General features: G+C 34.8%; 1 protein-coding gene across 5 annotated transcripts in view; it reads right to left on the reverse strand.

The window, feature by feature from the left end:
• SHOC2 (SHOC2 leucine rich repeat scaffold protein) overlaps window positions 1-19267 on the reverse strand; it is a 72479-nt gene that overhangs the window by 2697 nt on the left and 50515 nt on the right. For all 5 annotated transcript variants that reach the window (XM_024555629.3, XM_053922143.1, XM_053922144.2 and 2 more), the window contains 5 exons: window positions 13961-14091; window positions 9662-9850; window positions 5728-5850; window positions 1619-1756; window positions 1159-1276 (listed from right to left, as the gene is read on the reverse strand). In XM_024555629.3, coding sequence (XP_024411397.1) covers window positions 1159-1276; window positions 1619-1756; window positions 5728-5850; window positions 9662-9850; window positions 13961-14091 — 699 coding nt within the window. The remainder of the gene's footprint in view (window positions 1-1158; window positions 1277-1618; window positions 1757-5727; window positions 5851-9661; window positions 9851-13960; window positions 14092-19267) is intronic.

A 19267-nucleotide genomic window follows, 5' to 3' on the forward strand; every position in this document is an offset into this window, starting at 1 on the left:
TAGAAGAGTTATATAGTGGATTTGTTTACATTTAATATTCTTTTAATATTCATAGCAACCCTATGAGAAGTTACTATCATCATCCTTATTTTACAAACAGGAAACTTGAAACCGAGGGTCTTCCTACCTTATTCAAAGCACAGAACCAGACTTTGAAATGTCTGTTTTACTTCAAAATCATTCTTAATCAACAATTTATAGTGCCTATGGAACAGCATGGCTATTACTAATTTAGAGTTAATTTATAATTTATAGTTAATAAAATTACTAATTTAAAAACTAATATGTGACCTTAATCAATTAACTCTTTATAAAATGGAATTACAACTTGCACTACCTCAAATTCAAGGTGGTTAAGTTGATTATATGGATAGATATGAAAACACTTAGAAAATTCCAAAGTATTCTCAAATATTAACATTCATCAAATATTATTATTAATCCTAAAATCTCATAAAAATGTTCTTTTCATATAAGACATTACTAACTTAAAGCAAACCTGTGTAATTTTTAAATTTGGCAAAAATATAAAATAGCTCTTTGAAACTAAGGTTATACCTATTGAAATATAAATATGCAAAAATATTCTCAAATACAAAATTTAACCCTATGAAGACACCTAACCAAAACCAACCAAACCACCCTCCAACCACTGGTGCTTAATAGAATAGAATAGAATAGAATAGAATAGAATAGAATAGCACAGCAGAGAAACCTTGAGACTGCTGGAACCTCAGTTGACAAAAAGAGTAGAACCCTGGTGGGGGGAAAAGGCAGAAAACTGTACTTGAACAACAATAAAAATATATATATATAATAATAATAATAATAGTAATATAACTTGGTTAAAAAACAAACAGTAGAGCCCTGGCTGGGTGGAATGTTGTCCCATACACAAAAAGGTTGTGGGTTCAATCCTGGATCAGGGCGTATAATGGAGACACCCAATTGATGTTTCTCTCTCACTCTCGATATTTCTCTCTCTCCTCACTCTTCCCTCCCTTCCCCTTCCTCTGTCTCTAAAATCAATAAAACATATCCTCGGGTGAGGATTTAAAAAAAAAAAAACAAAAACAGATTTGTCGTAATTATCTGAAATGCTACCGGAACACAGACGAACAAATTATTAACAGAGTAAAGCATCCGAAGACTTCATACCAATCTCCTCAGGAAGATGAGTGAGCAGGTTTTCTCCGAGGCCCAGATGTGTGAGATTGGTAAGGTGGCCAATGCCTCTGGGAAGAGTGGTCAGCTGGTTGTTTGTCAAGACTAATTTCTAAAAGATCAACATAATCAAAGATGGTTACATATATATTTCCAATAACTGATGTAAATTTAAAATGATGCATCTATTAAACCAATAACAGGGGTATTGAATGGATAAACAGGAAAATTAGAATGGATAGGACAAGAATCAGTAAGTTTTTCTTTCAAAAAATATCATTTGTTAGGAAGACAAAAGCAAAGAGGTTAAATGAACATAAAACTCAGTCCTAATGCTCTAACAGGAAAATTCAGTCCAAGAATTAGATCAAATTTTTAAGAAAAATGTGCAATTTGGAATGCACCCCCAAAATTTTAAATATATAACTATAAAGTCATCAGGATAATGTTTTACCTGTAAATCCTTAAGATAAGCAATTTCATTTGGTAAGGATTCCAATTTGTTTTCCTCTAGATCCAGCTCTCTCAACTTCCTAAGATTTCCAAGACCATGAGGAAGCTTCTTTAGGAGATTGTTTGATAATATTAGAACCTAAGCAGAAATTATTGACAAGTGTTTGGTAACTCATAAAATGGAATTATTATTACCATTGTTTGGCTTAATATTTATTAAGCAATGCTAATTTTCTAAACATTGAATTTTAAAGGTAATATTCAATTATATCACATAAAACACTTTACTATTCTAAAAAAATCACCATAGTTATTGTAAATAAAATAGATTTAAGTCACAACTAATATAAGCAAAAGTAAAGAATTTAACTAAATATATATAATTATTAATTTACAAAAATATATACTACTATCTATTTGTACTAAGGTTCATATAGTTAATGGTATTTTGATGCTGAAGTGTTATAAATGTCTAATAGAAAACCAGTTATTTATTCAAATCCCATACAAACCATCATTTAATGGAGGTAACAAATGACTTCAAAATGCCTACATAACCCACCAGAGTTGTTATGTGTGGTATATTTATATTTACATTGCAAGACATCCTACAATATACCTAAGAGGAGAACAAAGGTTGAAGAAGACAGTCGTCGCTCCCATGGAAGTTACAATGCGGATGCAGGGAGAAAACACCAGGGATGGGGACAGTGAAAACACCACTAAATGGGAAGATCTATGTAAGGTCAGGCTAATTTTTTGTACCAACTTATTTCTTTCAAAGTTATACTACTCAAAATAAAATACATCTACAATAAGACCAAGAAAATAACAACAGCAGTTACCATTTATTGAGTTTACTATTTGCAGGGCACTATACTAAATGCATAATCTGCAACCTTACAAGAAAAATACTACATATTATCCCCATTTCACAGCTAGGAAACTGAAGTTCGAGAAGGTTAAATCTGTAAGTAAAGAGTCTCAGACTATTTGGCTTCAAAGCTCATGTTTTTAACCATTATACCATACTATTTCATCTTACTAAATAAAAAAAAATACAAGAAGAAATTAGACTTTTAGAAAATATCGATACACAGAAAATTTTTTAAAGTAAATATTTACTATTAGCAAGCTTTCTCATCAAAAGAATAAAAGTTCTAGGGACTGAGAGGCAAGCAAAGTCATACTTGACTAAGGAGGTGACAATAAGATGGACCTTTAATTATGGAAAAGAATTTTAAGAGGAAAAAAAAAAGGGAATGAGAAGAAGGTATTCTAGATATTGAAAACAGTTAAGACTAAATGTACAGATCTAGAAATATACACGTTTCCAATAAATAAAATAACGTATTTACTAAATAAAAGAGTAGGTGGGTAATTAGGATGGAAAAGTAGGCCAGAGTTGTATGAAGGGTTCTGAATGCCAGTGTGAGAAATCCATAATTATTCCCTATAGACAGAGTTGATGTAGAGTTCTTAAACAATTAACAGAAAAAATATGTCCTAAAAAATGGTAAGTTTTAGATACTTTTTATTTCAAAGATACTTCATAGCACTCAAACTAACCAACTTTCAGTGGGTAAGAGTGATTCAAAAGCACTGAGCCCAGATTAAGTTAACACCTCATCATCCTAATAGGGTTATATATTTAAGAGCTCTGGACTTCCAGTCAAGATGGGGGCATAGGTAAACAAGCTTCACCTAGCACAACTACAGCAAAAATTATGAGACTACAAAACAAATGCCATCCAGATTCGTCACAGACTCGAGCTGTGTGGAAGTCCAACAACCAAGGATTTAAAGAAGCCACATTCATCCAGACAGGTAGGAAGGGTGGAGGGGCAGAGTGGCGGAGATGCAGAGAAGCACCGAGAGGCACAGAGACATGGAGTGGGCAGTCCCGCATCTGTATGAGATGGATGAAATTTGGGAGGGATATCTGGAGCAAGGGATCCCAGACCCAGACCAGACCAACCAGCCCAGGGGTCCAGTGCTAAGAGGGTAACTTCCTGTAACTTCTGGCTGTGAAAACCAGTGGGGGTCCCCGGCTGGTGTGACTCAGTGGATTGACTGCCAGCCTATGAGCCTAAGGGTCACCAGTTTGATTCCCAGTCAGGGCACGTGCCTGGGTTGAAAGCCAGGTCCCTGGGTTGGGGGTGTGTGAGAGGCAACCAATCAATGTATCTCCCTCGCACATTGCTGTTTCTCTCTCCTCCTCCCTCCTCTCTGTAAAAGTAAATAAATGAAATCTAAAGAAAAAGAACACTGGGGGTGGAGCAGGGGGAAGAAACTACAGGATTCTCAGGATATTCCTGTTAAAGGGCACTCAACAGACTTAGGAATTAAGCAGACCCACACACTCTGGGATTCGGCACCAGGGTGACAGCTGGAAGGGCACCAGTGGCACACAGGGAGAGGCTGAGGTGACTGGCAGTAGGGCAAGTGCCGGCAGACAGCTTTCTCCCAGGCAAAACTTTAGAGGCCAGGCAGCAGCATTGTCCCCTCTCCAAACCCTCTCCCACACAGAGCAACAGAGCGGTGACATAGGTTGCCCAGCCCTGGCAATTACCTAAGGCTCTGCCCCGTACAACTTATATGTATACTGTTCTACAAGAGGCCACACTACTAAGACAGGGAGTCAAAGCAGTTCTACCTAATACACAGAAACAAACACAGAGAGGCTGCCAAAATGAGGCGACAAAGAAATATGGCCCAAATGAAAGAAAAGAGCAAAACTCCAGAAGAATTAAATGAAATGGAGATAAGTAACTTATCAGATGAAGCGTTCAAAAAACTGGATGTCAGGATGCTCAAAAACTCACTGGGTAGTTCAACAGCATAAAAAAGACCCAGGCAGAAATGAAGGTTACATTAAATGAAAAAAAGAAAAATCTACAGGAAACCAACAGTGGAGAGGATGAAGCTGAAAATCAAATCAATGATTTGGAACATAAGGTGGGTAGGGGGAGTGGGGGAAGCATTCAAAAAGAACAGCAAGAAAAAAGAATTCAAAAAAACACAAGTGTACTAAGGAGCCTCTGAGTCATCTCCAAATGTACCAACATCTGAATCATAGGGGTTCCAGAAGGAGAAGAGGGAGAGCAAGAAATTAAAAACTTATTTCAAAAAACAATGAAAGAAAACTTCCCAAAACTGGTGAAGGAAATAGACATACAAGTCCAGGAAGCACAGAGAGTCCCAAACAAGTTGGACCCAAAGAGGGCTACACCAAGACACATCATAATTAAAATGCCAGAGGTTAAAGATAAAGAGAGAATCTTAAAAGCAGCAAGAGAAAAGCAGAGTTACCTACGAAGGAATTCCCATAAGACTGTCAGCTAATTTCTCAAAAGAAACTTTGCTGGCTGGAAGGGACTGGCAAGAAGTAATCGAAGTGATGAAAAGCAAGGGCCTACAATCTCCATTACTCTTGTCTAGCAAAGCTCTCATTTAGAATGGAAGAGCAGATAAAGTGTTTCCCAGACAAGGTAAAGGTGAAGGAGTTCATCATCACCAAGCCATTGTTACATGAAATGTTAAAGGGACTTATTTAAGAAAAAGAAGAAAAGCAAGGCTATGAACATTAAAATGACAACAATCTCACAACTATCAACAATTGAATCTAAAAAACAAACTAAGCAAACAAGCAGAACATAACAGAATTCTAGATGTGGAGATCATTTGGAGGGTTATCAGCTGGGAGGGGGGAGGGGGAGAATGAGGGAAAAGGTGCCAGGATTAAAAAGTACAAATTGGTTAAGTACAAATAGACAGGGCGATGTTAAGAACATTGTAGGAAATGGAGCAGCCGAAGAACTTATATGCATGACCTATGGACATGAACTAAAGGCGGGTGAATACTGGAGAAAATGGGGGTAATGGGCAGAGCAGGGGCCAAGGGGGAAAAAATGGGACAACTGTAGTAGCATAATCAATAAAATATATTTTAAAAAATTAAAATTCAATTAAAATTCAATTTAAAAAAAAGAGAAGCTCTAACATTTCTAATTATTATTTTCACCCAGACAGGAATTGCTTATTTTAATTAGAAACTTTGTGAGATAACTGTGGAAGGATCTAAGGAGTTATAAATGCTCTTATACACACCTCAAGAGAAACAAGACCAGACACATCTTCTGGGATCTTTGTGAGCTGATTAGTGGCTAAATTCAATTCTACCATACTGGTCCAAGTTCCAAAATCCAAAGGAAGTGACGTCAATTGATTGTCCTGGCAAAGACAAAAAGATGCATCTAAAGTATAACCACAAAAACAGAGTTCCATGATTACCACCTGATGGAAAGAGAATTCTTAATTAAACAGAAAACCTTTTTCCCTTTTTTTGATAATATAGAACAAAAAAACAAAACAAAACAAAACAAAACACTAAGCTTCCAAAGTTTCCAATACAGTAATTTCGTTTTTATTTTGAGGGTAAATTGAAAGTTTGTTCCCTATGTGGTTATCTGTATATAGAAAAAAACATACCACAGAAACCAACACTTGAGATTTCAAAAGTCCCAGTGATAAATAGGATGTTTTCCTCATCTCGCAATAATGTGCTGAAATCACTCAATAAAATGTGGGTGCTCATGAGCACAATGGAAGATGAACGTCTAACTGGGGCCTACAAGGACACCAGGCAACCTCAGCAATTCTAGAGATGCCGAGCAACAAAGTATGAGAGGGAAAATGTCTTAGTCAGACAGCAAATTAAATCATTAAAACATTAGTTAAGCACCCACAATTTTACTTTTAAAGTCCATACAATGACAAAAACATATCACTGAATAATAAAAACAGGTGACAAAATAGTGAGTCTAATTTTGTTTAAAAATTAGATCTAGCTATACACAGAAAAAAAAGTGAAATACACTCCAATGATTCACTATATATTTTTTTCTTCCTCACATTCATTTATAAGACACATTTTCATCAATAACAACTCTTACCACGGGGGTACTGGTATCGATAGGGGACCATCAATACCACTATCCCAAATGGGTATCAATGATATATGCCAATATATTAACAGTGATGCTACCTCTCTCACTGGTGGTATTACTTTATATCTTTTTTGTTAATCTGTATTTTTTAATAGTTTTTTGCAATTCACATTGATTACTTGTCTTATTTTACACAAAATCATCCATTAGACAAATCCCAAGGAGCAAATATCCATTTAAAAACCAAGTTTTGCCCTGGCTGGTGTGGCTCAGTGGACTGAGCGCTGGCCAATGAACTGAAAGGTCGCAGTTCCATTCCCAGTCAGGGCACATGACCGGGTTGCAGGCAAGGACCCCGGTTGGGAACATGCAAAGGGCAACTGGTCGATGTATCTCACACAATGTTTTCTCTCTCTCTCCCTTCTAATCTCTCTAAAAGTGAATAAACAAAATCTTTAAAAACCAAGTTTTTCTTTCATTATAATATTTTAACTTACTACCTATTTATTATAACATTTAAACTTATCTATCTATGCCCAAACTACTGATAGCTAAGAGTTTTAAAAAACTTACTACTGGTGCTTATATGAGGAGGAAATGTCAGCCTTCAACTGATTTCTTTTAAGAAAAAGTTTTGTTAAACATTTGTTTGAATCTTGAAGAAAAATTAAGACAAAGCTCCATGCAAAGTTTTATTATTTGACTGAAAACAGCCAGCCTTCCCAAGCTAACATATTACATTAATATCATATTAATAAAAATGTATAACCAAATGCAAAAACTAATGAACATCTACATGGACTGCTGTTATCTAAACCTTTTATCACAAAATGAACATCAGATTAATGCCAATACCACTGCTAAATCTCATTTAACCAGAATGATTAACAAATTTTATACTAGTTTAAGATTATAAGATAATTTTGAATTTTCATTAGTTCATTTCTTGTATCTTTCCAAACTATCATAAGATACTTTATGAAGCACCTTTTACAAATTAAAAGATATGAAGAAGTATAGATAGAATCAAGAATCACTGTACATTTAGACTGTAGTTTAAAGAACCACAATTATGTTGAAAAGGTTCATCAAAGACAAAAGGATGTATTATGATAATACAGAAAGAACACTACACCTGGAAGCAGGAAATACAGGTTTCCTGAATTCCTACATCAGCCGTGAATTAGCTATGCGGCCAATTTACTTTCACCTCTGGCCCTAAAGTTTGTTCACTGCAAATTAAATCACTAAACAAATAATTTTCCCATTTCTTTCTTCCTTTGGTAATTAACTTGTTTTTCCTCATCACAATGTAAACATATTCACTGTAGAGAATATAAATAAGCAAAAAGAAGCTAAAGATACCCATAAATAATTCTGTATTCAAAGATAAATATTGCATTTTGGTGAACATTAATTCTATATTCACATAAAAATTTATAGATATTTAATATATAATTAAGTACAGTAAAAACAGCTTTTAAAAACTATATGTGGAAAGAAAGTCTTACATGCTTTAATTTTTTCTACTTAATAAATTAAGAATGCTTCAACTGGTATTTAATATTCTTCAAAACTGCAGTATTATTTTTAATGGCTTCATAGTATTCCGTTGAAGATACACAGGCATACCTGAGAGAGATTGCAGGTTTTGGGTCCAGACCACAATAAAGCAAATATAGCAATAAAGCAAGTCACATTAATTTTTTGGTTTCCCAGTGCACATAAAAATTATTTTTATACCATACTGTCGTCTATTAAGTGTGTGATAGCATTATGCCTAAAAAAACAGTGTACATGCCTTAATTTTAAAATACTTTATTGCTAAAAAATGGTAACCATAATTCGAGTCTTCAGCAAGTCATAGTCTTTTTGCTGGTAGAGGGTCCTGCCTAGATGTTGATGGCTGCTGAATAAGGGTGACAGTTATTGAAGCTTGGGGTGGCTGTGGCAATATCTTAAAGAAAGACAACAGTGAAGTTTGCCACATCAATTACCTCTTCCTTTCATAAAGGGTTTCTCCAGCCTCCCTCCTCTCTCAGCCTTCAAAGAATTAAAGAATTAGGGTCTTGCCCTGGATTCAGATTTGTCTTAAGGGAATGTTGTAAGAGGCTGTATTTTCTATCCAGACCACTGAAACTTTCTCGACTTTAGCAATAAGCCTGTTTTGTTTTCTTATCATTCGTGTGTTAACTGGAGTAGCACTTTTAATTTCCTTCAAGAACTTGTCCTTTGTAGTCACAACTCGGCTAACTGGCACAAGAGGCCTAGCTTTCAGCTTATCTTGGCTTTCAACATGCCTTCCTCACCAAGTTTAATCATTTCTAGCTTTTCATTAAAGTGAGAGACATGTAACTCTTCCTTTCACTTGAACACTTACAGGCCACTGTAGGGTTATTAACTGGCCTAATTTCAATATTAGATCTCAGGGAATAAGAAGGCCCTAGGAGTGGGAAAGAAGTGGGGGAATGACAGGTTGGTGGAGCAGTTAGAACGCACACCACATTTATCAACTAAGTCACCATCTTATAGGAGTGTGATGTGTGGCGCTCCCAAACAATCACAACAGTAACATTGTAACAGATATAATAATAAATTTAAAAGTCTGAAATATTGTGAGAATTACCAAAATGTGACACAGAGACACCAACGGAGCAAATGCTATTGGAAAAACAGCACTGAAAGATTTGCTTGATGCAAGGTTGCCACAAGCCAACTTGTAAAAAAACACATTATCTGTGAAGTGCAATGAAGCAAAGTGCAATAAAATGAGGTATGCCTGCTGTACTTCTAAAAAATAAAATCTCTATTAATATCATAAATTGGTACCAACTAAATAGAAAGCTCTGTAATAAATATCTCTACAACTATGCTCTTATGGACATTCATAGTTATTTCTTTAGGACAAATTGCTAAGGGTCTGCACAGTTCTAAGATATTTGTTACCTAATACAAATTGCCCTGAAATATCCTTATTATTAGACCCCATCAGCAAGAAGCAAATATCCATTCTCCACATTGACAGAGACAACATAAATATTAGCAGAAGTGCCAGTAATAGTAGCTTTTTCCCCCTAAAACAAACATAGGCTTACCTTCATGTTCAGCTTACTTAATACTTTTGCTCTGGAGAATATACCAAATGGAATTTTATTGATTCGATTGTGTTCCATGTTGAGGGAATAGATGGTAGAAAACTGAGATGGACCACCTACTGGATATAACTGGAAGCAGTTTCTAGCTAAGGTCAAACTATTCAGTTTCACAAGACTTGATAAAAGACTCTGTAACAAATGAAATAAACATAAGAATTAGAACTGTAAAAAGACTTATTCTGTAGAGTATAGAGCAGAAGTCCCAAGTGCCAACACCTTAATGGGCCCTGCAGGTAAGAAATGACAGAGATTGGTTGGGCTCTTGTGATGTCTCATGGAAAACAACAGTCACTGCTCAACTCTGGCTAATTGTTTCTTGCAGGAATATGGAGCCAATATAGTCAGGTTTTCAGATTTTACAAGACATAAGAAATTCAATTACTTATATGAAATATCATTTTTATTATTTAGCTCAATTTATTTAAAACACTTCATAAAGCAGTATGTCTATGGGGACGCAGTGCCTCCTGTGTGGCCAGTTTGAGACATCTCTAGAACAGAAACTTTGGGATCAGACAGTCCTGGTTCTGCCACTGGCTATGTGACCAATCCTTACCAGGTCTTAGTTAAATACTATCTCTAAATTATTATTAAGATTAACATGGTGTCTGGCACACAGTAAGCAGTTACTTAGTAATTTAATGGTACCTTCTACAAATATTAAATTCAGAAGATGATTATATTTCTTGATATTATAATAATACCTTGCTTTTTCCATATAATAAAATTTCTCAGGGAATATGCACCTATCAAGTAAGTATTTATTAAGCATATGATCCCATGTCCTTTTACTTCAGCCTCCCATCATGTAACCACAGTGCTAGGTGTTTAGGTATTACAAAAGAATCTCTGTTATTAAGAAGACTACACCCTATTTGGATAAATAAATCACACAGGTAGGAAAAAGAAAATAATACATAACTGTATATAATCAAGAATAAATGATATGAAATAGGCTCTTGCTGTTTAAAGTCTGGTTCAAAAAAGAGCAAATCAGCATCCCCTGGAAGCTTGTTAGAAATGCAGAGTCTTAAGCCCCACTCCTATAGAATCGTAATATAAATCTTAAAATTCCCAGATGATCTGTATGCTCATTAATGTTTAAGAAACACCAGTATATGCTATAAAAGAGTTTTGAATCCTGGCTCTATCTTTTAGTAGCTTGTGACTTTGGGCAAATTATTCTCTGAACCTTAGGTTTTACTCATTTGTAAATGATGATGCCTTATTTCATAGATTGCAGTAAAGACATTTTAAAGAAATAAAATACATTTATAGTTTTACAATATCTAGCATATGATAAGTACTTAAATTTTAAGTCCCTTCTCTATTTAAATTGAAAGAAAAGATGAAGAATACTGGAATAACTGGAAAAGCAGCAGTAAGGAGGCTGACAGTGACCTATATTTGAAAGGATGAAAAATAACTAAGTATTTAGAGAGGTAGAAGAAAACACTGCAGACTGAAATAAAAGCCCATGCAGGGATTAAAACAAGTAGTGTGAAATGTGCACATGTATGAGTGCTTTTAAGAATGTTCAGATTTTGGCTGTCCACCATGAGGAAACTGAAGACTTAATACCCGAGGCGTCATCTGAGTTGCATGGCCAGCAGAAGAAATGAAATAACCATCTCATTAAAGGTGTAATTATATGGTGAACTGAAACTTGTTCCTTATACTACTGAACGTTAAGAAGCTACTCAACATTTGTCTACTGGTGTACACAGATAAAAGAAAGAGCACAGATAAGAGTGGTGAGAAAGCTTTGCGTGGCAGCAAATTCAGGAAAAATATCTATATCATACTTTACTGAAAATAAAGTTTTCTATTGAGTTTCATGGCAAATATGATATTATCCTCACAGCTTACTTTACTGAACTGACATTTTTCTATTAAAAAATGTTAATAACTGGTGATATCTGAAGAACAGCAACAAGAGGGGAGCTCTGCAACCTTTCAATCTTAGATCACACTGTGACGCTTTGGAACCATTTATTATTGCTTTAGAGTTTGACATATCTAGGTTCCCATCTTAGGTCTTTACTTACCAGTTTTGTGACCTTTGGTGAATTAATTAGGTAATCAATATATCTCTTACCACATTCTCCCCAAAATATGTAAGGTAACAAATTTAGCCAGAAACATGACTTCTCGTAAGTCTTATTTCCCTGCCTATTTGATAAGAATATCCCAATAAGTAGTAGGATTATAATGAAGATTTGAATGGGTTAATACATACAGAACTCCTAGCCTCGAGCATTATTAAGTTCCTTTTGCTTATGTGTATATGTCTACATTAAAACTAGTGCATTTTCAGGTAGTTTTCAAATAGAAAAGTATATAGTCATTCTGTGAGTTCTGATTTCAGCAATGAGCCCCAACTAGAAACCACTTTCCTAATTTTTCTTGCCTAACTAACCCAGCTTGAATGTCTAGAGTAAGCGCTATCTAATGGATTTTGTCTTCCGTACTATATTTATTATAAATAATTCAATATATTTAATTAGGAATATGCCCTTCCAAAGCACATACACGATGTTTAAATAAGACTTAATGCTTTCCCATATTTGAACAACACCAATCAAGGGTTCCCCATAGATTTTCCACCTGAAAATAGGCCAGTTTAAACACACACGCACACAGTCTTTCTTCCACAGCCAGACCTGAAGAGAGCTGTCCTCATTATAGTTTTATCAAAAATAGTTTCTCTCACAAAGTATTATATATGAAAGTACTTACCACAATCTCTGTATCCTAAGAGATAACCAATAATTATCAGTTTCCCTTCACAGAGGGGAAAACTAAATATATAAATAAACTTTTAAATGTCTCACTATGTAATTTGATATATACCCAGTCTTTATATTTAGGTACAGTGAAGTTGTAAAAGCGGTCAATCTTACTTAAGCTCACAAATCATCCCTAAAAGCATCCCAACAAGGTCTAATTAATGTGAGTATTGTTTGCCTTATTATGGATATGAATCACTTTTTAGAAAAGGGGATGATGACATTAAGCGGTAGAACCTCACCCATTTTGATCATTCCAAATTACCACTATCACAGAAACACAAAAATCCAGATAATCTAGTCGTCTGGGCTCTATCTACAATCTGTGGACGCTGTTCCTTATCCCACTTAAACTGCTGCGAACAATAGTATTCTTTTGCCACAGATGAAAGACTGGTCTAGCCTAGAAACTACAATCCTGGGAAACTCAAACTAACTGCTACAAACCTACAGCTTCACCTACTCTATTGTTCGTTCTAAATTAAAGCATAAATCTAACAAACATTCATCCAAAGCACCTTTATTCTTAATTCAAATATACATACACAAACGCCATGGAAAAACTAGCAATAGTTGAAACATAATAGGGCCATTTATATCAGACATTTTTAATTGTTAGAAAAAAAACACTTTGCAAAAGCTCACTCAATCCGTAAGTCTACAATTCCATTCTTTTATGTTAATATACAATAAGATATTATACTAAATGATCATAAGCAAATATACAAGTTATTGGGTATGTTAAAATAGTAAGTGGCAAAAGAAGGAAAGGCAAGAATAAAAAAGTAATAAAGTTGAGAAGAATAATTTTTTTAAAAATTATTGCATACTGCCCAATTAATCTGAGTAAAATAAGTGAAAATATTTTTTCTGATAGAACCAAGAGAACCCAAATTAAAATTAATGTGTTTAAAAGATGACAGATGTTGGTGACTGACACATGCTAAATAGGCTTTAATATTATTGTATAAGCAGGGTAATAACTTGGGTCACAGGAGTGTTGCTGCTAATACTAATCTTCCTAATATATAGTATGTTCTATGTAGTTCATTTCTTTTCATTTGTCATCTTTCTACAGTACCCGTTCGTTAATTCCTGAGCTGGGTGGGGCAGTGACTTTTAAAACCAGGCACACAACCTTTCCTTTATTATAGCTTTTATTGCCAGTTCTCAAAATGCCGTGAGAAAGATTTATGTGGTGCTAAAGGGGAATGTAGCACAACAATTTTCCACCTTGGTTTCTCCCTACTCCACAACAACAACAAAAAAAACTCAGCATTTTCCTTTAATCATACCTATTCTTTCTTCTTTGAAATTTTTACCTTAGTGGTGGCTATGTATCCACAGCATACTCATTTTTAGGTAATCTCAATCATCAAATTATTTACCCAGCTGTACAGACTTACTAGTTTTCCCTTCATTATCTTGCAGGCTTGTTTCTGCTTCTTACCTCTGGTAAAGTAGAAATGTTATTGTTCTCTAAGTTTAATTCTTCAAGTGCACTGCATTTTGCCAGTGATCTGGGTATTGCTGACAGTCTGTTATATCTTAGACCAAGACGACTTAAACTGGACAGGTTTCCTGTGAACACACACACAAAAAATTTTTTAATATGATGAGCTTCTCACTGTCCTAGGCTATCAACCAGATATTTATGAATTACTGTGAAGCACTATTTTGGCAAGATCCTTAACTGCAAGTATCAAGGAACAACATATTATTACACTTTATCAACTAGGATGATATTAAATACACTTTTGTGTCCACTTTCTTAGAGAAACAACGAAATACACAGCTATAAGTCAATTATAAAAATAAATTAATAGAAAGTATTGGCATACTTTAATAACAAACTAACCTTTAGATAATGCTTAATTAAATAATATTAAGTGTATATTTTAAATTTATAATAATCACATTTGTATCTATATGATGATGATATAACATGGAACAAGTGGTTATACATAAAAATGTGCATGTAATTTAAAAATTTTTCAGATTCCTAAGGGTATTATTTAAAATATGCAATGCACAATTATTTTGTGAGATAAGAAAGGTTCAATATTTTCCATGAGTTTATATATAAACATTCCCAAACTTTTCTGAAAAGCTGACATGATAAAAAATTTCTCAAAATTATTTTTTTAATTACAAACAAAAGTGAAAGTTATAGTCTCTCCTATTATCTAAGTATATACCAGGCTTGAGCACAAACTAGCCACTATTGAAAACATTAAAAAGCTGAGCAGAAAAATAAGCATTTTCTAGTTTTACTGACAAGACTGCATACGTGGCAAGCTACAGGTAAGCTGCATGAACAAATGACATCTGCATGCATAAAAGGTTTACATCAAATTTAATTTCCCAAACAATATGTGTAGAAAATAAGTTCATTTTTATAGCCAAAAAAACAAAAAAAGGATAACAGTGATGAGAATTTACTGGGGTTTTTTTGTCATCACTGGTTGATTTCTTTTCTGACTTCGAATTACAACTGCTGCAATAACATCATTAGATAGGCTGGGTCTGAATACCAAATGGAGGTTCTGGCTTAAATTAAACAGTATTATCAGTGGTAGAAGTAATAGAAGTGGCTGTCTGTCACAACTTTTTGGAGACAAATGTTTGACTGCCTTTTAATTTCCTCTCTTTCTTTTTGTTGTCTCTTTTACAAAAAGCTGTTGTATGAACAACTTTCTCTCTTACATGCAACTTTACTACAATACTTACAGAAAAGATTAGCCTATAGCACAACTTCAGCCTTGAAACCTTAGGAGAGCACACTGTGCCTCATAACCCTCATCTAGTTATTTATTTTCCCCTCTTGCTGAACAAATTGGTGACTAGAGTTAAAACAAATGACTAAACAGGCCCTGACAGGTGTGGCTCAGTTGGCTGGATGTCGTCCCACAAAACAAAAGGTCACTGGTTCAATTCCTGGTCAGAGTATATGCCTGGGTTCAGTCTCCAGTCGGGCACATACAAGGGAGCAATTGATCTGATTGATGTTTCTCTCCCTCCCTTCCCCTCTCTAAAAATAAATACATAAAATCTTTGTTTAAAATGACTAAACAGAGTTAATTTTTATCCTTTACATTTTCAAGGCAAGAATTATTTACAATGAAAATACTCTGATAATTCTGTATCATAAGTCTAGCCAACTATATTGCAGAAACACTTAGCAACCATTTCAATTCCTGCCGTTAGAACTATTCAAAAGGTATGCTACGCTCATTTACATTACTTTCTTATAATGGTGTTTAGAAATTGGGCTAAGAGTTCACTGGTTATGATTAAGCAAGGCTCCAACAGGCAGAAAACTGAATACTAAAGCAACAATAAAAACTACCACTTAGCAAAGACAAAAACTTAGTTCTGTCTTTAAAGCGTTTCCTAAATTAACTAACGATGCTTCACCCATATCTTTCTGATGACACTCTGGTGAGATGTGTCAATTTGGAAGAAAAAAATAAAATAAAGCAGAGGACTGGATGACTTTCCAAAGCCCCAGGGAATTTAGAGATAAGGGGAAAAACAGTATTTCCTATTGCTCTCACTGCACTATGACATTGAATATGATACAAATATTACTTAAAAGTTGGGTTGTCAGAAAATAATTTGCTTTATGACTACTATATTAATTATAGTCATATTTCCAATGGCTACAAATAGGAACAACCTGTATGTTCAAGAACAGATGGATAATTATTTAAATTGGAGGCATCACAGATATAACAGAAAAAAAAAAGGACTTTATATTATCTCTGTGACCCTGGGCAACTTAACTGACTCTATTTCCTCATTCGCAAAGTCAAATGGGGATAATGCCAAATATCTGACAAGGCTGCTCTAAGGGTTAAATACAAAGTGTATAAGATACTTAGCAAAATGACACTGATACATAACAGATGTTCAAAACAATTTTATTCTATGGGTATGTCTATATTTTGATATATTCTGTACCTATTAAGATTGTTACAAAAATTTTTAAGATGTTATAAAGTTAACATTGAGTGAAAAAAAACAAGAAAATTGTACACTTTGTATAATTTAAACAATGCAAAAAATATGCATACAAAAAGAGTGGGAAGAAAACACATCGAAATTCATAGTTATCTCTGCATGGTACAACTACGGAAGATTAAAATATTTTTCTTTGAACTTGTCCATATTTTTTCTAATTTTCTATAGTTTTATAATTTAAAAAAATCCTTTTGATAAAGAAAAAAATCTAATTCTAAAGACATTTTAATTTTAGAAACTAGGATATTTTTCTACCATCCTTTTTTTGAATGAATATTTTACATTATGGAGATATTTTTCACTAATGTAGAAGTAAGATGTTTGGACACTTTACGTGTTGAGGCTCTTCTTCTCTATAAAGTGAAAATATGAGCTGAATTGTAGAAAAACAAGAGCATGGTGGTTTGAGGTTTTAGATAGCCATCCTGATTTTTTAAAAAAAGATGAGAGATGAGAAAGATACCCAAGAAGCAACAATAAGCACCTGTGAGTCATCAGCATAGACTTCAGCATGAGCTACGTGCAGTGACTTGTCAAAGTCACCAACTAGTGAGTGGTAGAGCTACAATCAAACTCAGTTGGCTCCTTATCAAGTAACCATTTCTCAAGATCTTCACTGACTGTTCCAGTTAGCTTGTTTTCTTTTGACACAGAAGTAAAATATGTTTATTCTTACCTCCATGTTGTCTGTCCACGCTGTTGGGCTCATGGAATTCATTTTTATCCCATACTAAGTCCAATACATTTGTCCATGAAGCTTTTCCTGGCCCACTCTATCAGGGTACTATTGATCTCCCTATAAGTACCACTTCCAGCAGCATATTATTTTCACCATAAGTTAGCATTTAATTATTTTTGGTCTTATGCTGTTAGTTGTGGCACAGATTAGTTACCTCCCCCATTAGACTGATTTTCTATCTCCCCATAGAATTTGCTTTAGTGCTAAGTATGCAAGCAGACATTCATTCATACTTTTTAAATAATTATAGAAGCTAAAACATTTCACTATTTGTCTTCCTTTCCATTAGGAACAAGGTTAAAAAACTTAGAATTCTATGAAAGGCTTATAAAACTTTTTTTTAACTTTCATTTTATAAAATGACTTGCCTACAAAACATACACTTTACTAAACATGATTTTAAAACATATATCAGATTTGTCTGGGGTCTACCTGAATACAAATTAATTCTTCTACAAATACCTGCAGTAATTTTTTCAGGAATACCCAACTTCTGAGCAGCCCATTTCCAGAAACGGAAGATTAATTCCAACTCTCTACCTTCTTCTGCCCTAACAAATGATTTTTAAATTACAAAATATATTACTGCATTTACTCTGTTCCCCCAGATAACCATGGTTTGTAATCTAACATCTACCTATTCACACATTTCTCTAAGCATTTACTTACACACATAATAAATACAGGGGATTTTTTTGGTTGTATACTTGTTTTATATAAATGGTATCATTCTATATGCACCCCCCACCCACACACATAACAGGTCATGGTAAATGCAAATAAACCTCACTGTATTTAATCTTTTGTATTCTATAGTATATCTGTGCTGTTATCTCTTCATTACTTCCCAATTTGATGGCATGTGTCTGTAATTTTTAGAAAGAAATTCTGTAATGAGCAACCTTGATATCTTTGTATGCATGTGAAAGTATTTCTATCCAAAGAAGATGTATATTTTTTCAATCTTGATAGATACAGCCACAAGGCTGTATCAGTTTTATTCCCACCAAAAGTAAAGGACAGTGCCCATTTACCCACATACTTTGAAAATGGGGAGAGGGAGTTCAGGCCAAGATGGAGGCGGAGACAGAAACCCTTTGCTTCCTCACACAACCAAAAGGAGGATAACAACCAATCTAAAATCAATAAACAACCAGAAATGCCAGAAAATGAAACTGCATGCAACTCCAACAACCAAGGAATAAAGAAACAGTCAACCATACCAACCAGACTGGTAAGGTAGCCGAAGGAGAGAAACTGTGGCAAGGTGGTAGATCCTATGGGCGGGGCTAGCTGAACGGGAAACTGAGACTCAGAGCTGACTGTGGAGGTTGAGGAGGTGGGAGAAACTCCCAGTCTCACATGGAGAGTCTGTTGGAAAGTGCACTAGAGACGAGCAGGCTAGCCGCACTGTTCCCTCTCTGGCCCCTCCCTCACAGGCAGCACCACAGTGCAGCAAGCAGAGTTGCCCTGCCTGGATGAATGCCTAAGGACCCCCCCCCTTATAACTTAACAGGTGCACCGAGACAAAGAAATAGGACCCAAATGAAAGAACAGAGCAAAACTTCAGAAAGAGAGCTAAGCAATGAGGAGATAGCCAACCTATCTGATGGAGAATTTAAAGCCCTGGTAATCAAAATGCTCACAGATCTGATAGAGCTTGGTCAAAAAATGAAAGAACATATGAAAAATACCCAAAATGAAATAAAGCAAAATATTCAGGGAACCAACAGTGACAGGAAGGAAACCAGGACTCAAATCAATGATTTGGAACAAAAGGAAGAAATAAACATCCAACTGGAACAGAATGAAGAAACAATTCAAAAATGTGAAGACAGACTTAGGAACCTCTGGGACAACTTGAAACATTCCAATATCTGAATTATAGGGGTGCCAGAAGGAGAACAGCAGCAGCAAGAAGTTGAAAACTTATTTGAACAACAAAAAAGGAAAACTTCCCCAATCTGGTGAAGGAAACAGACTTCCAGGAAGTCC

Source organism: Desmodus rotundus, chromosome 4 (genome assembly GCF_022682495.2).
Source record: "Desmodus rotundus isolate HL8 chromosome 4, HLdesRot8A.1, whole genome shotgun sequence".
NCBI lineage: Eukaryota > Metazoa > Chordata > Mammalia > Chiroptera > Phyllostomidae > Desmodus > Desmodus rotundus.